This window comes from Stegodyphus dumicola, chromosome 10, assembly GCF_044657685.1.
Source record: "Stegodyphus dumicola isolate Sdum_Otavi_A_Nest chromosome 10, ASM4465768v1".
Classification (NCBI taxonomy): Eukaryota; Metazoa; Arthropoda; class Arachnida; order Araneae; family Eresidae; genus Stegodyphus; species Stegodyphus dumicola.
In genome coordinates this window covers 148990985-149013524 of record NC_140777.1, presented here as the reverse complement: position 1 = coordinate 149013524, position 22540 = coordinate 148990985, and the positions used below count along the sequence as shown (strand labels likewise).

Here is a 22540-nt window from a genome sequence, read left to right as displayed (position 1 = left end):
AACAAAGTCTGGCATCGTCACGAAACCTATACAACGTGTTTATCCTTTTGAACTGTCAGATGATCCTTAAGATCCTGTTCTGAGACGCAATGTACATAGTGATTGCAATACAAAGACTAACACTGTTGACTCCAACAGTCGTGCTCCATTAGAAGAACAATTAGAAATCTTACCTCAAGTCACAATCAGTTGGAGAGGTTGCAATGTGAAGCTTGCTCATAGACTGCAATTATGACATGTGCAGCAGCAGGTCGAGTTCCTCCAGAACTCAAGTAGGAGGATGTCGCTGCTGAGCCAGCCTCTTGGCAGTTTTCATCCCTTACGAACTGATGTGATAAAGACATCAGACAAATAAATCATAGAGACAGTAGAGTCAATAACGAATGGAAGCAGAAATGAACACTGGTTACCGTATGATAATAATAAAGAATTAATAAAATGTGTTGCTAAAGGTATTAATAGAAAGCCTGCCATTTTTAGACTGGATTAATGAGTTCTTTTAAAAGAATCATCCCTCTTTCAGCGGCATACCGTGAGGAAGAGAAAACGTAAGTTTTACGAAAAACGAAAAATCTTCTTTCAACAAAGATTTACCTAAGTTGCAAAGGGAATTGAACTGTTTCTCGTGTACAAGACGAGCTGAATTGATAACCGGATTGGCAGAAATGGAAGCCTTTTTGTCTGCAAGAATTTCTGATCTTACGCCATCAGATACGTTTCTAAGTGGCCTTTCAGAAATGAGATTTGCAATGAAAGAATCAATAGTCTTAGCCATTTTAGAAGTAGAATTTCAAGAGTTACACTAAATGTTCTTGCCAGAGTATAGATAGGAACGGAATATCACAATAATATGTGTTGGGACACGTGGTGAACAATATTGCAGCTTATTAATTTCGCTCATGATCTTCATCAATTGATGACTTTAATATAAGGGTTTTTAGTTCACTTTACATAAACATATGTCACAGAGACCTCACGAAATTCCACTATTTCTTTTAAGAAACTCGGTATGAATATAATTTAATCTAGTTCTAAAATCAAATCTGCTCAACCGCTTAACAGTCTCTCTATTGTCTTCCCGTTGTACTAGGATTTCCAAAAAATTGTAATCACGAATTTAATTATATTTGTACACATTTCATATAAATCATTTTTAAGTATTATTGTTTCAGATTAGTGCAGGTTTCAATACAAATTTTAAATAAGATATGCTGATATTAAAAATCATGAGATTTAAATTATGATATTTAATTTAGATATGTACGAAAAACGAAAACTGAAATCTTCTAAAATGTAGTCCTTTAAAGTCTTTCAAACAATTTATTAGTTAATCAAAATTATTTTTTCCCTAAACATTTTCCTGCTCAGAAATACGTTTCTTTGAAAGCTTTATTGAATTTGATTCGATAATAATGAGAATTAAAAAAAGTCCGGAAATTCATTATTAATGTAAATATTTAATCCTATTTTTTGTAAATATTTGAAAGACATGACTTAAATAATATAAAACAACAGTACATTAGAGAACAATTTATGCATGGAAATTTTGAACAAAAGATGAGAATAAAAAGACGTAAATGGGAAAAAAAAGATTTATAACTGACTTTAAGGAATTATAAGAAACAAAAATTCCTTTAGTAACGAAAATATTGCATTTAAAAAATTATCCAGCCGCTAATGAACTTTGTCAAACTAGTACAAAAATGTGTAAATATTATGTTTGGCAGTCAAAATGAATTATCTACCAAATAAAGCAAAAATTTCTCCGAAAAAACTGGAATTAGGGTTCATATCTCCGCAATGAGCAAACTTATATTCTAGGTGTTCCAATGCACTTTTACCGGATTTCATTTTCTTGAATTAAAGGTCCTCCTACACATTTTCGGAAAATAATGAATTATCTAAATATGTAATGCCAAGAAATGTAACAGTTCTTGAAGATCGAGGATAAAGTATATTACTGCACAGGTTCAGATGGAAAAAAAAAAAAAAAAAAAAAAAATCAGTTTCCCTAGTTATTATGATATTATTGTAACAATAGTAGATGTTTAGATATAAACTGAGAATTTAAGTGCCCAAAACTATTATTTGTAATTCCATCATTTTCTGTAAATATTTAACTTTTGTAAAATATACACTTAACCGTTTGTTATACACTTACGAAAACAAGAAACATGCCCCAAGAATGAATGTTTCGAGACGAAATTCGGTAAATGGGATTTACGTGCATGGAAAAAAGAAACAATTCAGAGTTACTGAATGTTTTATTCAGAAGATATGGTTATATACTGTGAGAAGATTAAGGCATTAATCTATCTCTGGTCATTATTGGGACTTTTGTCAACTTTGCCATTTACTCCTAGAAACTATAAAAGTCGTCCAGTGGGATTTATTGTTGAACTATCTAAAATCATAAATCCGAAACATGCTTTATTAGGGAAAGATTTTCCATTTAGAATACTTAACGGGAGTAGTATCACAGTGACCAGGACTTCACTGTTCACCTTATTAACTATTTCATATTTTGCAAAGCTTTAACGTATTTTTCATTAACAAACCCAAAGACTTCAAAGTGAGCAATGGCAACACAACACTGTACGAAAAAAAAAACATTTTTTATCTCCAGCGCGCGAGACTGTGTATCGGAAATTCTAAAGATATGCTCATCTAAATTTATTTTGCGATACTGCTGTTGAATTGAATTTTATGGTTTAAGTGCGAAGAACATGATATTTAATAAATAAAGGTAACACACAAAACGTTAAAAAAGCCCTTTGGACGGAATATAAAATCTGAAAATTTTCAGGCATTTTTTAATATTATCTTACTTGGAAAAAGAAATAAGCAGGATTTCTTAATGCAAGAATTATTGTTACGAAACGTACAGACGCGGTGAGATAGCTTCCCGGCAAAGCAGTTTTAGGGTTGCCATAAAATGGCAAGGAAATGCAGGGTTGCCACATTTGGCGACAAAACTGGCGATATACCATGGCCGGTTGGAGAACCTTCTGGAACGAATTCTTACCGGTTTAGCCCAGAATGTTCTCGAACACAAGCCGAAAGCTATACAAAACCTGCTGGTGCGCAGTCAGTTACTGTGCCTCATCTAGCGAGCTAGATATAGTCAGTCATTGAAAGTCAAGAGTAAAGTAGTTAGTCTCGAGTTTGTCAGTCTGTGCGGAGTCGTTCCGAGTTGACAGCCGGGCAGCGAGTGCCGAGTGCGTCGTCGAGTTCACCGAAGGCGTCTCTTAGTGTATCACGGTTAGTGCATCGTCGAGAGAGCGTGTTGAGCTCAGAGAACGACTGAACCGAAAAGTCGGGAGCCGTGCCTGTGTATCGTCGAGTGCATCGCGAGTTGTAGCCTGGAGTTCCGGAACGACCAAGCAGAGTCGGCAGCTGTATTCTGGTGCTTTTCAGCGAAGCTATCTCCACCGTTATTGTCTGACAGTGTGAACGCTGTGTTGCTGGTTGTTCCAGCGTGTGTATAGTAGATCTTCGACGACTGTAAAACGTGACTTTGGAGCTATCCTGATTAATATTGGATAAATAAAATGTGTTTGGATATATATATATATATATATATATATAAAAAAAAACACGCAACATTTGGTGTCAGAAGTGGGATGGTGACATCTGTTTTTGTTGTTACTTGGTGAGCTGAGGAAATGCCGCTCTTCATTTCAAACACAGTTATATCTTCTTTTGCAGAGCGCATTTCGTTACATTTAAAGTCTAACGAAAAGTCGTACTTCCGCAAAAAGTCCAATCCGAGTATTTATTCGTCCGTGATGTTAGCGATGAAAGCTAAGTGCTAGTAGGTCTCATTTCTGAAGGTAACGATGATGTTAATTTTACCTTCAATGGGAATCTTATCACCTGTCACTGTTTGTGAAGACGCACAGGACGGAGTCCAGCGCAACGTTTCGCTCAATTCTTGAGCTACCTCTGTTCTTACGATGGTTACATTTGCTCCCGTATCTATGATCATTTTACAAGGATGCTTATTCACGTATCCTTCGACGAACAGTCCGTTATCTCCGCCGCTCATTGAAGAGATTTGAAGAACTTTCAGAGGGGCTTCATCTTTGCTTGGCAACCTTGAGATTGGTGAGATTGTCGCATTTTAGTTTCCGTGGTTTTGTTTCGCGGGAGCCTCCCGAATCTCTTTTATTTCCATTTTTTAGTTTCGAGATATCAAAATTTGGATCTTCTAATAGGATGGCGATCTCTTCGAGTCGCTTGTTGAGCCGACTCGAACTTCATAGCGTAGACCAAGGCAGATTTCAGGTCTTTCAGATCCGCCAATCTGAGAGCTTTCTGAATTTCCGCATCTTTAACGGCATCGACGAAATGCGTCAAGTATATCCGGACTGTCCACTTGATGTTCGATAAAATCTTAGCAGCCTTGCCTTCTCGTGCCATTTTATGGCAACCCTAAAACTGCTTTGTGGGGAAGCTATGGCCCCGCGCCTGTACATTTCGTAACATTATTAACAATAATGATGCTGATTAAAATACTTTACGCTGAACACTACATTCAATTTTTTTATAATTATGTTAGCCGAGTTACTTGTTGAAATTTAAATAAAAAATAAATATTAAGCATTTTTTTAAGGTCTGTTTAAATCTTTACTTTCAAAATTAGCTGAAAGTTATAAGGATTTATTTATTTTAAACTTAAATAATTTCGGTTTCCCCTTCAATCGTTAAAATTTATATGTATATTTTAATTTTTTATTTGCCTTTTTCTCCTGCATTAATTTCCTGTATTGAGATATGCGTATCAACAATCAAGCAAGTATTTTTGAAATTTACCTTTTATCTTTCAACTGAAAATTTCAGTATATCTTTCCATTTATATTGGGTATTGTATTTTTTATAAAAGCACAAGGAGAACTTTAAAGTATAATTTCTTTTTCAAATATGTTAATCATTTACGCATACCATTTATAGGGTTATACGCTTCATCTTTTATACCATATGTTATTTTAGATATATTGAAGAAAACTGTTTTAGCATTCTTTATTATGGGATTAAAGAAAAATTTCATGCTTGAAAGGATAGATTTTTATAAAATTTCTTTTCAAAAGAAAATTCTTCACTATTATTATTATGCATATGCGTATGTAATATGTAATTTATATTTTCTTACATTTTTCATAGTGGTTTGGGTGCTTGTCTTTTTATTATGATTTCACAATTTTATTATTATGATTATGATTTTCAGTTGGTGTCTACCTTCTTTTCTTCTTCGAAGAATATTTTCTTGGGTTCTTACCTTTTTCATAGGGTCTAAATTTATTTAGATAGTAAACCAATATTTATATTTAATTTTATTTAAATGGATATGTTTCGTACTTTTATTACGCAGACGCTTTGAAAAAAATATTTTGTTCCAATTTTAATTAAAATGGACTTTTCTTTTAAAGCATGATTTCTTTCATCTTTAATAAACTCATAAAAGTGAAAAATATTTTAACGAGAAGTACTATGTATTTGCTATCAGTTCTTTAATTATTTAAAGAATTTTATTTCGCTATTTTAAAATTACTATGTAGACTTGTAATATTTTTTATTTGCTTGAAAATTCTTCATTTCCGATATGAAGGCTGTCTAATCTGTCTTGCAAGTATGATATTATCTGTATGTTTATTTATTTAAACCTGAAATTATGTAATACAATTTAGTAATGACTGCATAACGTGATTCTTCAGCCTTCTTGACATGCCTTCGTGGTGTGGTGGTCTGCACGCTGAGCGCGTATTCCAGAGGTGCGCAGTTCGATTCACGGCCATGACGTTTGCTCATTTTTCAAGCCTCTTACTTTCAAAAAATCCTAATGTCTCTACACTGGCGTTCGAAGTAAAAGGGTGTTGGATGATGATTCTCCACACCCAGGATTTGGCGAGTGGGTGCCTTAAAACACCAGTCGCCTTTTAAAAGGGGGAATATATAGTGTATTTTTTCCACCTTCTAGGCATGCCTTCGTGGTGTGGTGGTCTGCACGCTGGGAGAGTATTCCAGAGGTTCGCGGTTGGATTCCTGGCAAAGGCGTTTCTAATTTTTCATCTTCCCTGCTTCCAAAAAAAAAAAAAAAATACTTAATGTCTCTACAGCTGGAGTAGTAGAAGCAGAAAAAATTGTGGGGAAATTTTCTTCATATGTGTTTAATAGTTCGTTTGAACTTAAAATTGTATTTTTTAATGTAAATAGCTGAGAAGTATTTTATATTTTACTGAATCTCTCTTTTTCAGGAATCGTTTTATAATTTTAATTTACGATATTCTTCTTTTCAGGGATTTAAAAATAAATAGTGAAAGTTTACTGGGGCTTTGCAATACGAGGAAAAAAAGGCACTCGCTATATCTACCTCTTGGCAACCTATATACGTAAGTAAGGAAGCTAATGTTTTCGGTCCAGAGTTTCAATAGCGAGTTTTCAGTGAATAAGTACGAATTATGGTCCCCACAACGGATTTTTACAAAAATGTTTATCTGTTTGTGTATTTTATAATGATATCTGTGTCTCTATATGTGCTATCTTCCGCTAAAATTTTTATATGAAACTTCCAAAAATTTCTATTTTCCGCATTTAACTTTTTTACATTCATATGATTTCACATATTTTCACATTTTCTACATTCATATTAATGAGTTGATTAGATTTGGGGTAAAACTGAACAACCGTAAATGGTAATTTACAGGAAGCCCATAACAATTTTTAATGACAAATTATATTAAAATATAATCTCAAACTTCTCAGTTTTAGTGTTTAATACTTGTACATGAATTGCAACTACACATTAAATTTGAGAAAAAATTGATACACAGGAAGTGACACTTTACTTGAACTTCTGAACAATCTTTCGCAAAAGATATATTATGCGATAATCCAAAACTTCTCAAATTTGGTATTTAATATAGGCATGGGATTGAGAATATATTAAATTTATAAGAATTAAATGTATTCTTGAAATCATGCTAAACGTAACGAGAATAAGCTCATTATGAACACGAGCCCTCGTTATGAAGCAAATAAATGAATTAGCTTCAATCATCAGCATGTTCCGCTTTTGTATCGACTCACTTTTCAAATAAAAGGATGCTGTCACCAAATGTTATTGTTATGTATTAGTTTCAAAGAAATAATGCAGTAAATATAAATAATATACCGAGTATAAAAATAAATTTGTGGCAACACGTAATATTCTATCGGGAATTCTAAAGATGTGTTACTTTAAAAAATATTGTGGTTATTAAGTCATTGATTTGTGAATCCGAATTTCTATATGACCAAACTCTATATGTTTGAATCAAAACAGGAGAAGTTATAGTTAACCATTGTATTAAAGATCAGAATAAGAAAAATTGAATAGTGTTATAATTAACAATGAGCCATAAGGTTTATAAATAATTTAGATTTTTATTGGCAAAGGCATTAGATTAACATTGACATTAGATCATAAGGAATTGATAGTTGACTTAAAGCTAGTGGCTATTCCTCCAAATGCATGCCTAACATGTATTTTGCGGGAGGACATGTGCTGGTTGAAGCAGAGGTTTTACATATAACATGAAAATATAACAAAAAATCTTATTATTACTTTTTGATCATTTCTAATTTTTTTAATTACGCAGTCTTTTAAATAACAGTACAGGCTAGAATGAAGTATGCAGTTTACTTAAATCTCAATGCTTTTTATGAAGCAGTTTCAAAGTTTTAAAAGAAATATCTATTTTTTTTGTATTTAATTAACATGTTTGTAAAATTATAAAAAATATATTTCAAATACTGATAGTCTGTCTGTAATGCTTATGAAAAGTAAAGCTGAAAATGGGACTAAACTGTTTGCAAATTATGTTTTTTTAAAGTGCTTGGAACATGTTTAGATATCTTAAGCAATGTAGAAATAAATTAGGATAAAATATTTATTTCTAAACAGCTGTTTAATGTGGTAGAATGTACACAACGAGTAGATTGATTTAAAAATATTGAAAGGAAATATTGGACGTAGCCTACAGGAAAACAGGTAGGCTTACAGCAACTAACGGTAAAGCAATTACTTACAACTGTTCATACGCCAATACTTTCTCGTTTGCTGTACAAGCCATTACTTAGCTATAATAAATGCTACTTTTGTTGCTTTTTCAAGATATGGAATAAAAACAAACATGATGAATGATATCAATTCTTTCTTCACGCAACTGGAATGTTTGACTTGTAAACCAAAGGATTTATTTTGTAAAGCATTATAAATAAAAAGTGAGTGATGCAAGAAATGAAGTAAAAATATTTGAAATTTTGAGTATAACACTATAACTGATCGATACGCATCTTTTTATCACACGAAAGGCTTCTAATGTTTTCTATTCGCGTTGTAACAGTTCCCCGTTTATAGTCACCAAAACAGCTGTAATAATGTTCTGCAGCTGCTCTGATATTGCTGACAATAGGAGGCATATAGACTTTGACTATTAAGAAGTAAAAGAAATTACTGTGAGAATGTGAAAAGGAAACCTTTGTAATTTATATATCTATCTCGCATTACCTGTCTATCATGATTTCTAGCTCAAGAATTCAAAATTGTTTTGTGAATTTGAATCTGTAATTTATCCGTCATTAAAAATTTCTGTTACAATGGCATCTGGACGTGATAAAGAGGAGATAGAGGCATATAGTGTTAGAGAATACACTTTTTTGAATGACGTTTCATCTAATGAAATGACCCAGCTTTTCTTAAACTGTGGGTCGTAATCCCCAGGGGCGTCGCGGAATCTACAGCAGGGGGTCACAAAAAATTTTAGCAGTTTTGATATTTCTTTAACTTATTATAATAATTTTACAGTTACCAAATATTTTTACACAATGTATCTGAAAATAGATAAAGATAATGCAATAAAAAAAAAAAAAGACGCTGTCATTTCGTATGTTACTTATTTAAAATTTTCACATTGTTCTACGTGTTCTATGTTCAGAAAGCTTAAAATTAGAAATTAAAGTTAATGACCTAAAACTGCAATTTTATATTACAGTACAAGTGAAACAATTGACAGTTTCACTCACGCGTGTGTCGAATTTGCGCAACACTTATGGGGTTCCACAAAATGTTTGCAAATATTATTGGGTCCTGGGCGTCGCGAAAAAATATCAATGATAAAAAGGGGTCGCGACTGAAAAATGTTTAAGAAACCCAGAAATAACCGAAAGTGCAGTATATCAAAGTACTACATACCCGTCACAGTAATTTACGGGTTTATAGCGTTTTACGTGAAAAATCCCTGAAGTATATTTATAGCTTTTATTCATAGATTTATAGTGTTTTATAGCACCTTTGGGGCTAAAATGGTCTTTACAACTTTGCCTGTGAAGCGGTGAAGAAAGTGTTTAATTTCGATGAATCTCGTTTCTGTTCGAAAGAATATACCAAATTCTCAATCTCGATATCCACTATCCCCATATTTATAGGTGATGTTTTGTGATGGTTTGCCATACTGCGCTGATAATAAGCCATTTTATCACTGAATATTAAATCGGTGGGAAAAATGTTTATCTTTCGATGCTTCCTGCATGCGATTGCCGAATTCGTGTTACTTGATGTAATAATATGATCCTAAACGTTTCAAAACCTGCAAATTGTCCGGTTTCATTTGCAATCGTTGTTGTCAAAGCTTCCAAATGCTTGATGGTGGAATACCAAAACTGTGGCTAACGCGATTTATAGCTACTTGTAGGCTACGCGCGAAATTCTTTTCTTCATTATTGTTTCGCCAGAAATGCATGTATGTAAGCCAGTTTTCCTTAGACAAATATCCACGAAGGCATCTCTTCCCTTACACAGACAGCCCTTTCTTTGCCATAATTAAATAAAACAAACTAAATGACTAGAAACGCTTGGCTGCCAAAGGTGTTTGCTTCTGCCATACAACCAGAGTTCTGGAGGGTTAATGCTCTGGTGATTTAACGGATATATAAAATCGTACTGCCTTTGAAACGCATGTTGCGCAGTAACAATGGATAATTGTCTAGTAATTAAAATGATATTTTTAGTTTTTCCTATGAAATATTCCTCTTGGATTTTAAATATTAGCTTATAATTAGTGATATCATCAATTCAAGCGAGAAAACTATTTATCAATTAATTCCGAGTCATAATAGTCCTGAAAACGAAAGAAAACTGAATCTTGTAGATTAACCCACCAGTAGAATTCAACAAATATTTTAGTTTGTTTTCTTTCGCTTATGTATGTGCGTAAGTGTGTGTGTACTTATACAGAATTACAACTTTTTTTTTCATTTATTTTTTTTATATAGATTCCATTTTAGAAAAGATACCATGCTGGATTAGGAACTATTAATAATGAAATTAATGGAATAATTATTTAACTTAGACATGGATAAGAAGAAGATTTTAAAGGAACCAGGTTCGAATTATGTTTCACACTATAAAACAACTCACATCAAAGTGCGATAAATCTTTCACAGCCAACTTGTTTCATCCAGAATCGGGAATGGAAAACTAATTTCTTGAAGTTAACGGCGATGCCGAAGAAGGAGAGTAATTACGCGGATAGAAGGGGATGTAACGAGAATTTCTCCATGCTGTAGAATAATGGAACAGTTTACAAGGCAGACTGCCAGGATGAACATCTGGAAACAGAAACGTGTAGCTCAATCAAACCTATACAAGACTAAAAGACGTTACTCTCCTTTTTGATTAATATTTTAATATTGAATATTACGGTGGATATTTCTAAAGCAGAATTTAAAAGAGAACTAAATTGATATTAATATTCCTTTATTAAGTAAAACGAAATTAATGTGAAAGGAGAGAGAATCTATAATTAAAATTTAATCTAAAGGATTTACATGCGTACTTCGTTTTGGCTTAAAATAATCGTTGAATTCAATTGGATTACTTACTCAATTTGAATTAAAAATGCATGCAATGTATCACACTCCTTATATTTGTTTTATTTATAGCTGAAATGCAAGTTCTCAATACACTTTCACCGTTTTTTAGAAAACTAATATTAATTACCTAAGAATTCGCGCTTCACCAGTGACTGAGAGGATAAGACCCTTGAACAGTGGCATTTCGATCTGGGTTCAGTTTAAGGCAAACGAGCTGGCTGCGTGGTTAGTTTTTGTACTTTTTCCCATCGTGTAACGCGAATGAGAGTCAATTTACCTTAGAATGTCCTCCACGAAGGACATTCTAAGATAACTCTCGTATGCTTTGCCATGTTCAAACAATTCAATTTTCGATCTGCTAGATGATTTCTTTGGCATGGAGTGATTGTTAGTGAAACTTTTCGGAAGCAAAATATCTTCAAAATATTAGCTGAGATCTCACGTTAAGAAAATTTTCGATTTATTTCGAAGATGTAGCATGTTCTGGCGATAAAAAATGATGGAATATTTATATCATATCCTTATTTTAAGTAACTATACTGTATATAAATTGGCAGAATTTGTTGCAACCTCAGCTGTTTGAAAACAATATCCAATAGCAAAATTTATTAAATGAATTTCAAAATCAGAGTAATAAACTGCGTTTGGAATGTCTGTAATAAAAATATGTTAAAAAACTGTTTTATAACAAAATAAACAATCCTGCTTGAAATAGTATTAAAAAGAGTTAATTTTGTAATAGTGTTGCAAGTAGGAAAATAACGCAGGGACCAAAAGTGAAGTTACCGGAACAAAAAAATAAAAATTTCATTTCAAATAGACTTCTTTCTTCAGTTATTTCAATTCTAAAATTTAAAATTTTACAATATAATACACGTTAAAGAGAACTCTGTGAACATCCATGAAGGTAATAAGCTTGCTATTGTCAGTTCCAAATGTGATGGCAGATATTTTTAGTAAGTCTTGAGGATGATTCTCTAATGGTCAATAGCATGAAAATTCTATAAGCTAATAAAGAAGACGATAATCAAGAATAAAGATGCTATTTTTTAGCTTCAAAAATTTATTTACTTTATTAAATTATTTAAATTTACTAAAATATTTTGTGGAAAAAGGTGCATTCAAAGTAGAATTCTTTAATAAAATATAATATAGATTAAGAGAAATTCTCCGGAAACCTCTGCATGGATACTCATGGAAAGCAATAAACTTACCACAGGTCACTTTCGATTCTGATGGTTGCCATTTCTTGTACGTTCAGAAGATGGTAGTAGTCGTTAATAGTATGAAAATGTATGTCCGAAATAAAAAAAAAAAATTAAAAATAAATATGAGGTAGGTAAAAGGGGAGGCCTGGTGGCTAACGCACCACAGGCCCGGGCTCGATCCCCGGGCTAGGCAAGGTTGACTCAGCCAAGTGGGTCGATAAAATCAGTATCAACTTCGCTTGAGGACTAAACACTGGGGGTGCTGCGACAAGCTGACCACTTCTCCAGGCCAAAGGATGCACAAGCTTCCCGGAGCCCACGATCTTGAAAGCAGCTGTCAGAGCACTGCCAGCCATGGCTCTGTATGGGCTGTTCGTCCCGCCGAGTTTAGTTTAGTTTAGCTAGCGTAAAAAGGAATATAAAAGACGTAAGTTTGTTCCATCTCTAATGGAAAATATTAAGAACTATTAGTGCTATACAAGGCAGTAAATTTTAGAATAGCTGATAATATGAAAGCATTACATATTTGCAATATGATAATAATGAATTAAGATATATTTTTATTTGAGAAATGATGAAACTAAAACGATGGATACCTAAATCCTCTATGATTAAATTTCGTCAGGAGGAATTGATTACTTCTGCTGCTTTCTGGTAGCAGCAAGGTAAATAAATACTAAAGTGAGAGCTGCGTAGCTGCGTTATGAGTTATCGACTTTGTTATAGCGGTAACCTTTAATCTCAGTGCAAACTTTAGCCAGAAGAAACTTGCGTGAGATAGATATGCTGTTCAAGAGTGCTTATTTTTGCAAGAAATAGGTCGTAAGATTGTGAAGAATATTGTGAAGATGAGTGAAAAAAAACTTATCATGAAAACTATTAAAAACCTTTTGAATGACTTCTCAACGAATGCATATTAAAGCTAGAATATTGTTTAATAGTAAAGTAATTCATTTAAATCAGATCAATATACACTGAAAGTGCATAATGACTATTGTCTGAAAGGATGCTTAGATTTGTTCCTCAAAAAAGTTGCCTAACATGTGCATTTAAGTTTTAGTATCAAGACTAAAAGATTTGGCAAGAATCAAACGTTTGTATTGGAATTTTTCAATAGCACTACTGCTGTGGAGGAATTTCTCTATGCATTTTAAAAGAACGTTTTGAATATAAATGACTTTTACATAGAATGTTTACCATTTCTCAGATTGTGTCGCATTGGCATCAATCACAACTTAAAATCCTGAGGACATAAGTAGATTTACCAAAAAATATAGATTATGTCTAGAACTACTAAGTAAAAAAAATGTAGATTATTATCGGGTTAGCAAGAAAGTAATTTCGCATTTTTTTTTGTGCGAACCAAAACTCAAATTTTTTAGTATGAAAAACGAATTTTAACCAGACAAATATCTTCCATTCTTTCGATGACCTTTTGCCATTTTTCTGGGAACTTCATGATAGAACATCTGGTAACATCATGCATACTTCCCAAACTTCCCAAACCAAGCTCCAATAATTTCCTATGTGTTGTTAAAGATATGTGAGGCCTCCCATTTTCGCAGTGGAGCACGATTCCTTTGCAGTTTGCCAATTCTGGCATTTTATCTGTGATTGCTTCTTTCTATTTCATAAGTTGTTGGCAGCAAACATCAAAGTTGATCGCTTGGTTGCTTGGAAACAACTCAAAATATACATTTTATTTATTCAGACCAGATTGAGTGCATGCTCTTTTTCTGGTGTAATTAGCATTCGATATAATTTATGCTGATTGATCATGTTTGGACCATGATCGTTTTCTACTAATGTTAATGTAGATAATCCATTTTTCATTACCACTGATAATTCGTTTCAAAAAATGATCGACGATATTACGTTTGAAATGCGTATCGCAAGAATTGAATCTTTGTGTTAAGTGAATTTCTTTCAATTCATGCGCAACCCAAATATCGAGCTTCTTAACAAGTTTGTCATCTAATATGATTTTTATTTCAGTTGTTATGTGTTATATATTTAACCTTTTGCAGTCTCTCGCATAGGTATATGACGATTCGATTCAATTATAGCTTTAATTTTGTAATCATCATAATCAGAATATTGGCCAGAATATCGGTTATTTTCAAGCGAAAAATTTCCAGAATGGTTTGGTTTTGGTTTATTTAATTATGGCAAAGCACACTAGGGCTATCTGGCTAAGGGGAGGGATGCCTTCGTGGAGGACGTTTTAAGGGAAACTGGCTCGTATACACGTTACACATGGGGAAAACCACGAAAACGCCCATGCAGCCAGCCCGTTCGCCAAAATTTCCAGAATGAAATTTCTTAAAAACTAATTCTGGCTCATTGTTGTATTAAGCAATCATCACCATAAACGTTGCATTTCTCTGAAGAACCTCAGCTGCTTTCTTGCATTTATGAAATTAAAAAAAAAAAAAAAAAAAAAAAAAAAAAAAAAACTAAAATATGTCGAAAATGTTAACTTTTGCACACAGGGTTAAAACTGACCATAAACTAACAGTTATGAGCAAAAATACACGGACTTTGTTTCTAAATAAACGTGCCAGTTGCCCAATCTCAAAATCCAAAAAATAATGATAAGATTGACAGAAGAATAGCAAAATGAAACATAACACTATCTGTTTGTAAAAGCCGAAATTACTTTCTTGCCAATTTTATAAATTCAAACCATGCACCACATCTGATCTATTCTTACCATAGAGCCTTCATCAATAGTGTCAAGACTAAGAACTGTGACATGAAATCGAACAACAGTCGCTTCACCTAAAAATAAACAAGAATTATTAATAACACCCCAACACTAATGAAAAAACAATTAGTAATGTAAATTTACCATATGTACAAGAAATGAATTTAAATACATTATTTAAGAAGGAGATTTAAGGATTGCAATTATTTTATCATTATTATAACTTAGCATCATTTACAGCTGAAACGAGCCCTTAAAGTCTGTCTATAAAATTTATTATTAATAAAGAGCTATGTATGATTGGCGAAGCCTTTAAATATTTGCCTTTGAAATTTACTCAAAATGTGCTTATTAATGGTGGTTCTTAAATCTACGGAATATATTAAACAGCAAAGAGGGGTAATACGAATTTACTGTGAACAGGCTATTTAAGTAGTTCTGTTTAAAAATGAGAAAGTATGCTTACAAGAAGCAAATTTAATTATTCGTTTACTAATAATTTTATATTTACGTAATAACAATCAGAAACAAGTTTGAGACGGAGGGAATATAAAAGTTTGAGACTGCTAGTGCTAAATACGATGTATATCATTATCATCGACAGACAAAAAGAAACTCTGAAAGGTTTCAAATTTTAAATTACTTCCAAATGGGCGTTTTTTTAACATTTTATCTGGTTCATTTATTTATTAAACATCACGTTTTTCGCCCTTAAACCATAAAATTTAGTCCAAGAGCAATATCGCAAGACAGTTTTAAATTGAGCATAACTTTAGAATTTCCGATACAGAGTCTCGCGCGCTGGAGATAAAAATGTCTTTTCTGTAGAACGTTGCCACTGCTCGCTTTGAAATCCTTGAGTTTGTTCATCAAAAATTCGTTAAAGTTTTACAAAATATGAAATCGATAATAAAACAAGTTCCAAATTTCAAATTTGGTCTTCTACATGCCCATATTCTCAATAGGATTACGTCATTCAAAATTCGATGGCTCTATGTACCGTTGTTTATCACAATGCGAGAAATATACATAAATTTATGCATACTTGTCATTATTTAATTTTTTCAAATATAATGCAGCACTGTAACATTTGTCAACAGTTTGAAAAGTGAAACGGACATTTATAGTAAACCAACGCAAAATAGCAAAACGAAAACAATAGTCCTTCAGGGACAAAGCCCCTTTAGACTAATAACTATAAACTATTTTTCTGATTATTTTATGGTGACTTAATAAAGTTAAAAAATAACTTGTCTTTAAATTATCTAGTAACATAAGGTCCTACTAACATCATAACAAATATTTAGGGGACACAAAAAATTAAGTATGAAAAAAATATTTGAATAATTTCATTTTGCAAAGCGCGATGTCTTTATAAATTACCCATGTAAAAGCCTTATACATAATCTGTTGATAATTCTTTAAATGCAAGTAAATTCTCTTAATTAAAATATGAGAATCGTTGACAGTGATTGTTTTCAATGCGTAATTTCATTTTAAAATGATGTGTGATGTTTTCCTAATGCGTTCTTCGTTAAAGATTCATTCTGGTGCGTGCATGTTTCTTGATTTCAATACATGATTTCAAATAGCATAAAATATATACACACTGCGCCCACAGAGTTTTGGGAACAAACTGCTCGATTAGATCCAGCAAAATTTCCTTACAATAAGAAGTATCGATAATTATCAAAACAATCTCAACTTGTCTAAAAATTAAAAGACTGTATATAGAAATAGTTGGAACTGTTTTATCATTTGAAACCTTTTATTTTCTGTTTTTTTTTAAATTTCTTTACTGAATAGAATTTTTTTATCACAAACTATACTTGCTATTAGATATTTGAAAACTCAGCAGGAATTATCAATCAAGCTTTCTTATCACAATGCAACTAATATGAAATAGTGTCATACAACGAGAAATGTAATTAATGCTTATCACCTCCTGAATTACTAGATAGTCACTTGCAGATTACGATTTGTTATCTATACTGAAATCTTCCCTTAGAGAATACAATTTTTAGAATATTTCAGAAATTCGGAAAAATACTTATTAAGCTAGCTAATTTGGGAGTCCTTGAAGGCTAGAATATTGAAGAATTCTGTAGCAACTTATCGCAGAGTTCTGTAAGCAATATCCAAGGAAGGATTAATTTACCCTTTCTCCTAAGTCAAAATAGATGAACAAATGGTCCCTTCTCGGGCATACAGTAAGCCTCCACTTGGACTTTTAACTCAAGATAGAAAATAAGAAACTAATCTAATCCTAACCAAAATAGAATCAGCCGAGGCTGCACAGAATTAACCAACAGAGTTGGCTCTTACTTAACACGGCGGAAGTCGCCCCAAGAAAAGTTACTAGAGTGGGCGCGTGGGGTATTACATACCCCAATATTTAAAATACGGTAAAAATAGTTTTATTTAGTTTTAAAGCTGTTTTTCTTGTTCTTGTGTATTATATATACGTGAATAATAATTAGGTTTCAAAAAATTAATTTCCGAAATAATCTTAGAGTTAAAATTAAGATAAATGAAAATAATAAAAAAATAAACATTATGCCTCTAAGTTTCATTGCATCTCTAATACACAATGCTTATTTTATTGCTTCACACTTTGAACGAAATACATTCATGTGTTCTTGGCACAGAATGTTTTCACATTTTAAACATCGCATTCACGTTTTCTGTCCTTGGCACGAGGGCCAAAAATGTAACACATCTTTCATACTTAGTTGTTTCGAATTTCATGTATTCGTTTTAATTCTTCGTCGAAACTTCTGCTTTTGTTTCGCATGCAGTACGTCAGTTTCTTGGTAAAGTATTAATCTCTGATCTTTGTTCAATACGTTTTTTCATTAATTGAAATGTTAAACCCTTCAAAAACAGACTTCTGTTTTTGATTGGTGGATTAGCAGTTGAATGTTATAGAATGCAAGTATTTATTACAGCAACATTTAGTGAAGAAAAGAAAATTACCATTTGCCGCTTCCTTGTTATTCTGGCAATTGAATAATTGGCTGACATTTCATCCCCCATATCCACTGCTCCTTTAGTCATATTATAAAAACATATAATTCCTGTCGTTTTATTTTCTCCAATAGTATGATCGTTATATAATGTTGAAAGCATAAGAACAGTTTTTCCTTTTTTTAGGAACTTCAGGAATTAATGTTTTATCGTTTTCGAAACAAAAACAGTGTAGAAAATATTCCTAGTTTCATCTTTAGTTTCCGAAATGCAATCTTCATCGTTTTCAAATATTTCTAATAAATCTCACAGGCGTTGTATTTCCAGTTCATAGGGAGTCATTCTTTTTACCATAATGCAGTTAGAAATTTTTAAGAATTTAATGTCAAGTACTTTAAAATCACTTGCGAGTAGAAATATTTACTGTTACACTCTAGAAATAAATTTCTGAACTAAATATTCAGTCAGAAAAACAATTACGCGGACAGGCGCGTGGGGTTTGTCATACCCCAGTTCCAACAAAATACCGATAAATCTTTTTCTGAAACACACAGGCAAAGAAAAAGCGGTGCTAAAACGTCAACCACAACTAGAAAATCAGCTACTGAAAGCAGCACAGAATTTCAGTTTCACAAGTTAGGAATATTCCACTTTTATGTAGTGTTGGAGTATGATACATTCCACGCGCTTTCCCGCGGGTTAAGATCACCGGCGGACACTAGCAGACACGTAACAATAATAGAATAGTAGTAAAATTAGACTTTTAATAACAACGAGGTCGGAAAGCAGAACAGGCTCTCCTAACGCTGTACTAGTTCTTCTAGTGAAGTGATCCAGACTTCAGCTTAAATATCAGTTTCTACCTTACTTACATAAAACGCAATCCTAAACACTCATTATGATAGGGAAATGTAGTTTGTAGTTGGGAAACGAGAAAGTAAAGGAAAGGCTTGTTCAAAAATAAAAATAACTATTAGAAAATTAAAATAAACTCCTACAACTTGACTGCTATGAAAGCATCTAAATGCTTTATCTACCACGCTAAGAGATTTGGTTGGTTGGTTGGTGTCGTGTCCTTTGAGAAGCTAAGTGGATCCATGCGTGGAAATCACTTGCTTTTGCCAGTTCCATAATCATTTCACTATAAAGAGCTCTACGCTAAGAGATTTGAAATCCTATATAGATGCAAAGAGAGCGACAGTTAAATAATGGCACGATATATTTAAAAAATGGAAACGTTTCAGAATTTAACCGATGGACATTGCTCGAACGATGATCCTATGTTAATAAGCAACGACACGCATTTTTAAATAAATCGCAGGACTAGGTATACTTTTGCTGCAGCTCTGAAAAGAGCAGACGCCACTTCTTACGATTTTTTAAATATCAGAAAAATAGTTTGAAGGAAAATTTGAGTTTTAGGAAGAAACTCAAAAGGTATTTCTCAAAGAAACAAATACAAAGAAAAAATAAAGGGTTTATTTTCGAGTGAGGTGATAGAACTTAAAGTATGCTCACTGAATGAATTCAATGACAAAATATTTTTCAACCAATAGAAGATAACTTTGCAAGAAAAAGTCATCAAAATTTTCCGCATTAAATTACTTTAACATTGTGAGAAAAATGTTTTATTATTCCTCAGATATTTTATAAATTGACTAAATCAGAATTCTTATTAAGCCAATGATGGAGGTAAAATTTCCTTTATGCACTTGTGGAACCATATCTAAGAGAAGATTTTAGAAATATCTCTCATAGAATAATTGTTCATCTTATAATTCATCCCAAATATCAATCACCTCTTTCTTTTACACTAAACTATCGCATAAATTCTTACCTTCTTGCATGTCTTAAAGGAAATTTAAATCTCGGATAAGAAATTTATTGGAAATTAAACTGATTGTTTCAAAAGTGTCACTTAGTTGTACCTCTTAAACGTCTCTTCGTCAAAGTACATCTTTAAGTAAAGTAATTAATTATATAAGGTAGGATTGCCGAGCGTGATAATTTTGATCACGGCGGAAACTTTAGTAAAAATATAAGAAAAAAAATTGTGGGCCTCTCAATGAAAAGAATTCTGTGAAATACATTTTTCACAGCCGAATTAGTCAAATAAAAAAGTTATCTTCATGCTAATAGTTGCCCAAGACAATATTAATTAAAAGTTTTAGGGATCGTATAAAAATATTTCTAGTTAAAAACATACACTGTATAAATTGCAGTGCATAAGAATAAAACAACAATGAAAATTTTCTAGTGCAGATTTCTAAAAAATGCTTATTGTATGTTTCAAGTAAAATTAAAATAATCGATTATGATTAATTAACAAGGCAATTTAATTTTTTATATGTACATGGTATAATTTCAAGAGACAAAATCTAGCGTATTGTTCTTTCCATCTCAAAGGCTAAATGAACAGGTTTTATATTCTGAACTAGGTGGCGCTGCATGAAATAGAGTGAAAACTTAACTCGTTTTTAAAAGTAGTTTGTCAACTGAAGAATTTTCTCCATAGTGGTTCATGAAAAAATGGGTTAAATTCTTTTCTGGATCCCAGGTGACTGGTAATTAAAACTTTAGAAAAGCACTTTGTACACAAGCTCATAACCCAAAACCGATAAAAATTATAAAAAGGATAACTATGATAATGAATAAATGAAATGATGTGGGAGGTGTTATTGTTTAGATGTTAGAATGTTAGATTTTCTTTACAAAATTGTTTGTAAAATATCTTATTACCTTTTCTTAAATGCTTTTGAATAACATTATTAAGTTTCTTAACTAACAGGAAATAAAAAAAAACAATTACGTTTGGACATTGATAAGTTTCTGTTTGCTAATATGTTTGGGAAAAAAATGCAATAAGTTAACTTCTTTCTTTTCTTGAGTACCACATTTCTTGAGTTCTTAGTGTACCACATTTCACACATACATTTTATCTGCGTAACAGCAGCATCACTCATCTACGAGAGCCACACTCTGGCCACCTCTGATATACATGAAGTAAAAAACTTGATGTGGACACCACAAGACTTCTTAATACGTCTTATTAAGTTATACACATTTTTGCTGCATTTCATTGAAACTTATTTCCTCAGATTTCGTTAGAGCTATATTTCTTATTCAATCAATTTAGTTTTCACTTCATGTCAAGGCAAAAATATATAATCAAAACATCTTCAATAAAAAATGTAAAATACAAAAACCTAAAACAACAACAGTTAATACAATTAAATACAGTTAAAAGTTTTTTTAAAATCACAGTTTGTTCGCAAAAACAAGCAATTCTAGCAAATAGACAAATTATTCGGTGCTCAAACTTGAAAGTTAACGTTTGGTTCCACTGGGTAAAGAGACGAAAGTTGATGCACCAACTGACTTAATTCATTATTCTGTTAAGATTTTCAAATGTAAACAAATGGTGGCCTCATTAGGCCTAACGCCACTTTTAAATTATCTTTTATTCTAAAATTATTGCATGAAGATTAATTGAAGACATAAAAACCTTAACTTAAATATATGAATAACATAGTTCAATCATTTTTTAAAGCAAAAAATGCACAATTTACTAACATATAAGAATAAAAACACAGAGCTAAAGGTACCGAGTAAAAGAGTGGGTATACACACATATAATGCAATCGTTTGGTGCGGCCGATTGCAATAAGAAAGGAGCTGTACAGCTGCATGTTATAGCAGTCCCATATACAAAATTTCATCGTTCTACGGCTAATCGTGTTTGGGTATTGAGAAATACGTACAGGCACCAAAAATTCCCTTCTGAATCCATTTTACAATCCGTTTTGGAAAAAAAAGTGCTTTACTCTGTCTGTACGTACAGATTTCATGCAAGAAAAGCGTTTAAATGGATTTGAGAGTGGTCAAAATGGATATTTTCGTTAAAGTATGATACTCGAAATGTTTCGCGGTTACAATACTTCCTTTTTATAAATGTCTCAATGTCTTTGCTTACGGCCCAATCTATCCATAATTTCTTCCAAGTCATGGTTCTGTAAATCACTTGCTGCGAGGCTTTGTTGATGAAATTTAGGCAATTAAAAGCTTTAGAAATGATGTTTCCAGAAGGCTTTGAGTGTTAATTATGTGTCATGATTAACTCAAAACGTCTCTGAAAATCCTATATTACCGACTTGAATGTTCATAACTCGAGACATCGTTCTCATTCAAGCCTTCTTTTGTTCAGATAAATTATTCGTCAAGTGATACTTTCGTGATCCGAAGTTCCACACGGTTAACGCCAGAATATAATTTACATCACAGTTTTCTGGAATGCAATTTATGTCATAAACAGATAGGCTCAATAGCAAAGTTTCCATTGCAAAAACATTCAATATTAATTTTTTTATTTAACGGAATTTAATTTTTGTAATTCTTAAAATCGATACACTAATCATTACGTTCATCGGCGTAAAATCAATATACTAATCGTTATGTTCATCGTTACGTAAATCATCTAATGCTTCCAAAGCTAATTTTTCATGTAATAGAACAAGGTTTGCGCCCTCTAAAAGATCCTTGCTGAAATAATAAAACCATGTTTAGTATTTTAAAGAGTTGTAAAATCATTTAAATGTTGTAGAATTTTACTAATAGGTGACACATAACATAAACTATTGTATTCTAAAAGCTTATTTTATTTGATTCATTTATTGAAATAGAAATTCAGGTTTAACATCATCTATTCGATCGCTAATCGGCCATGATAATTTTGAAACCTACGAACAAA

The 22540-nt window shown here is 32.3% G+C and overlaps 1 protein-coding gene across 1 annotated transcript in view; it reads right to left on the bottom strand.

The window, feature by feature from the left end:
* Positions 1-22540, bottom strand: part of LOC118182764 (glycine receptor subunit alpha-2-like) — a 249424-nt gene that overhangs the window by 110085 nt on the left and 116799 nt on the right. The window contains exon 4 of the mRNA XM_085826111.1: positions 14833-14900. Coding sequence (XP_085682237.1) covers positions 14833-14900 — 68 coding nt within the window. The remainder of the gene's footprint in view (positions 1-14832; positions 14901-22540) is intronic.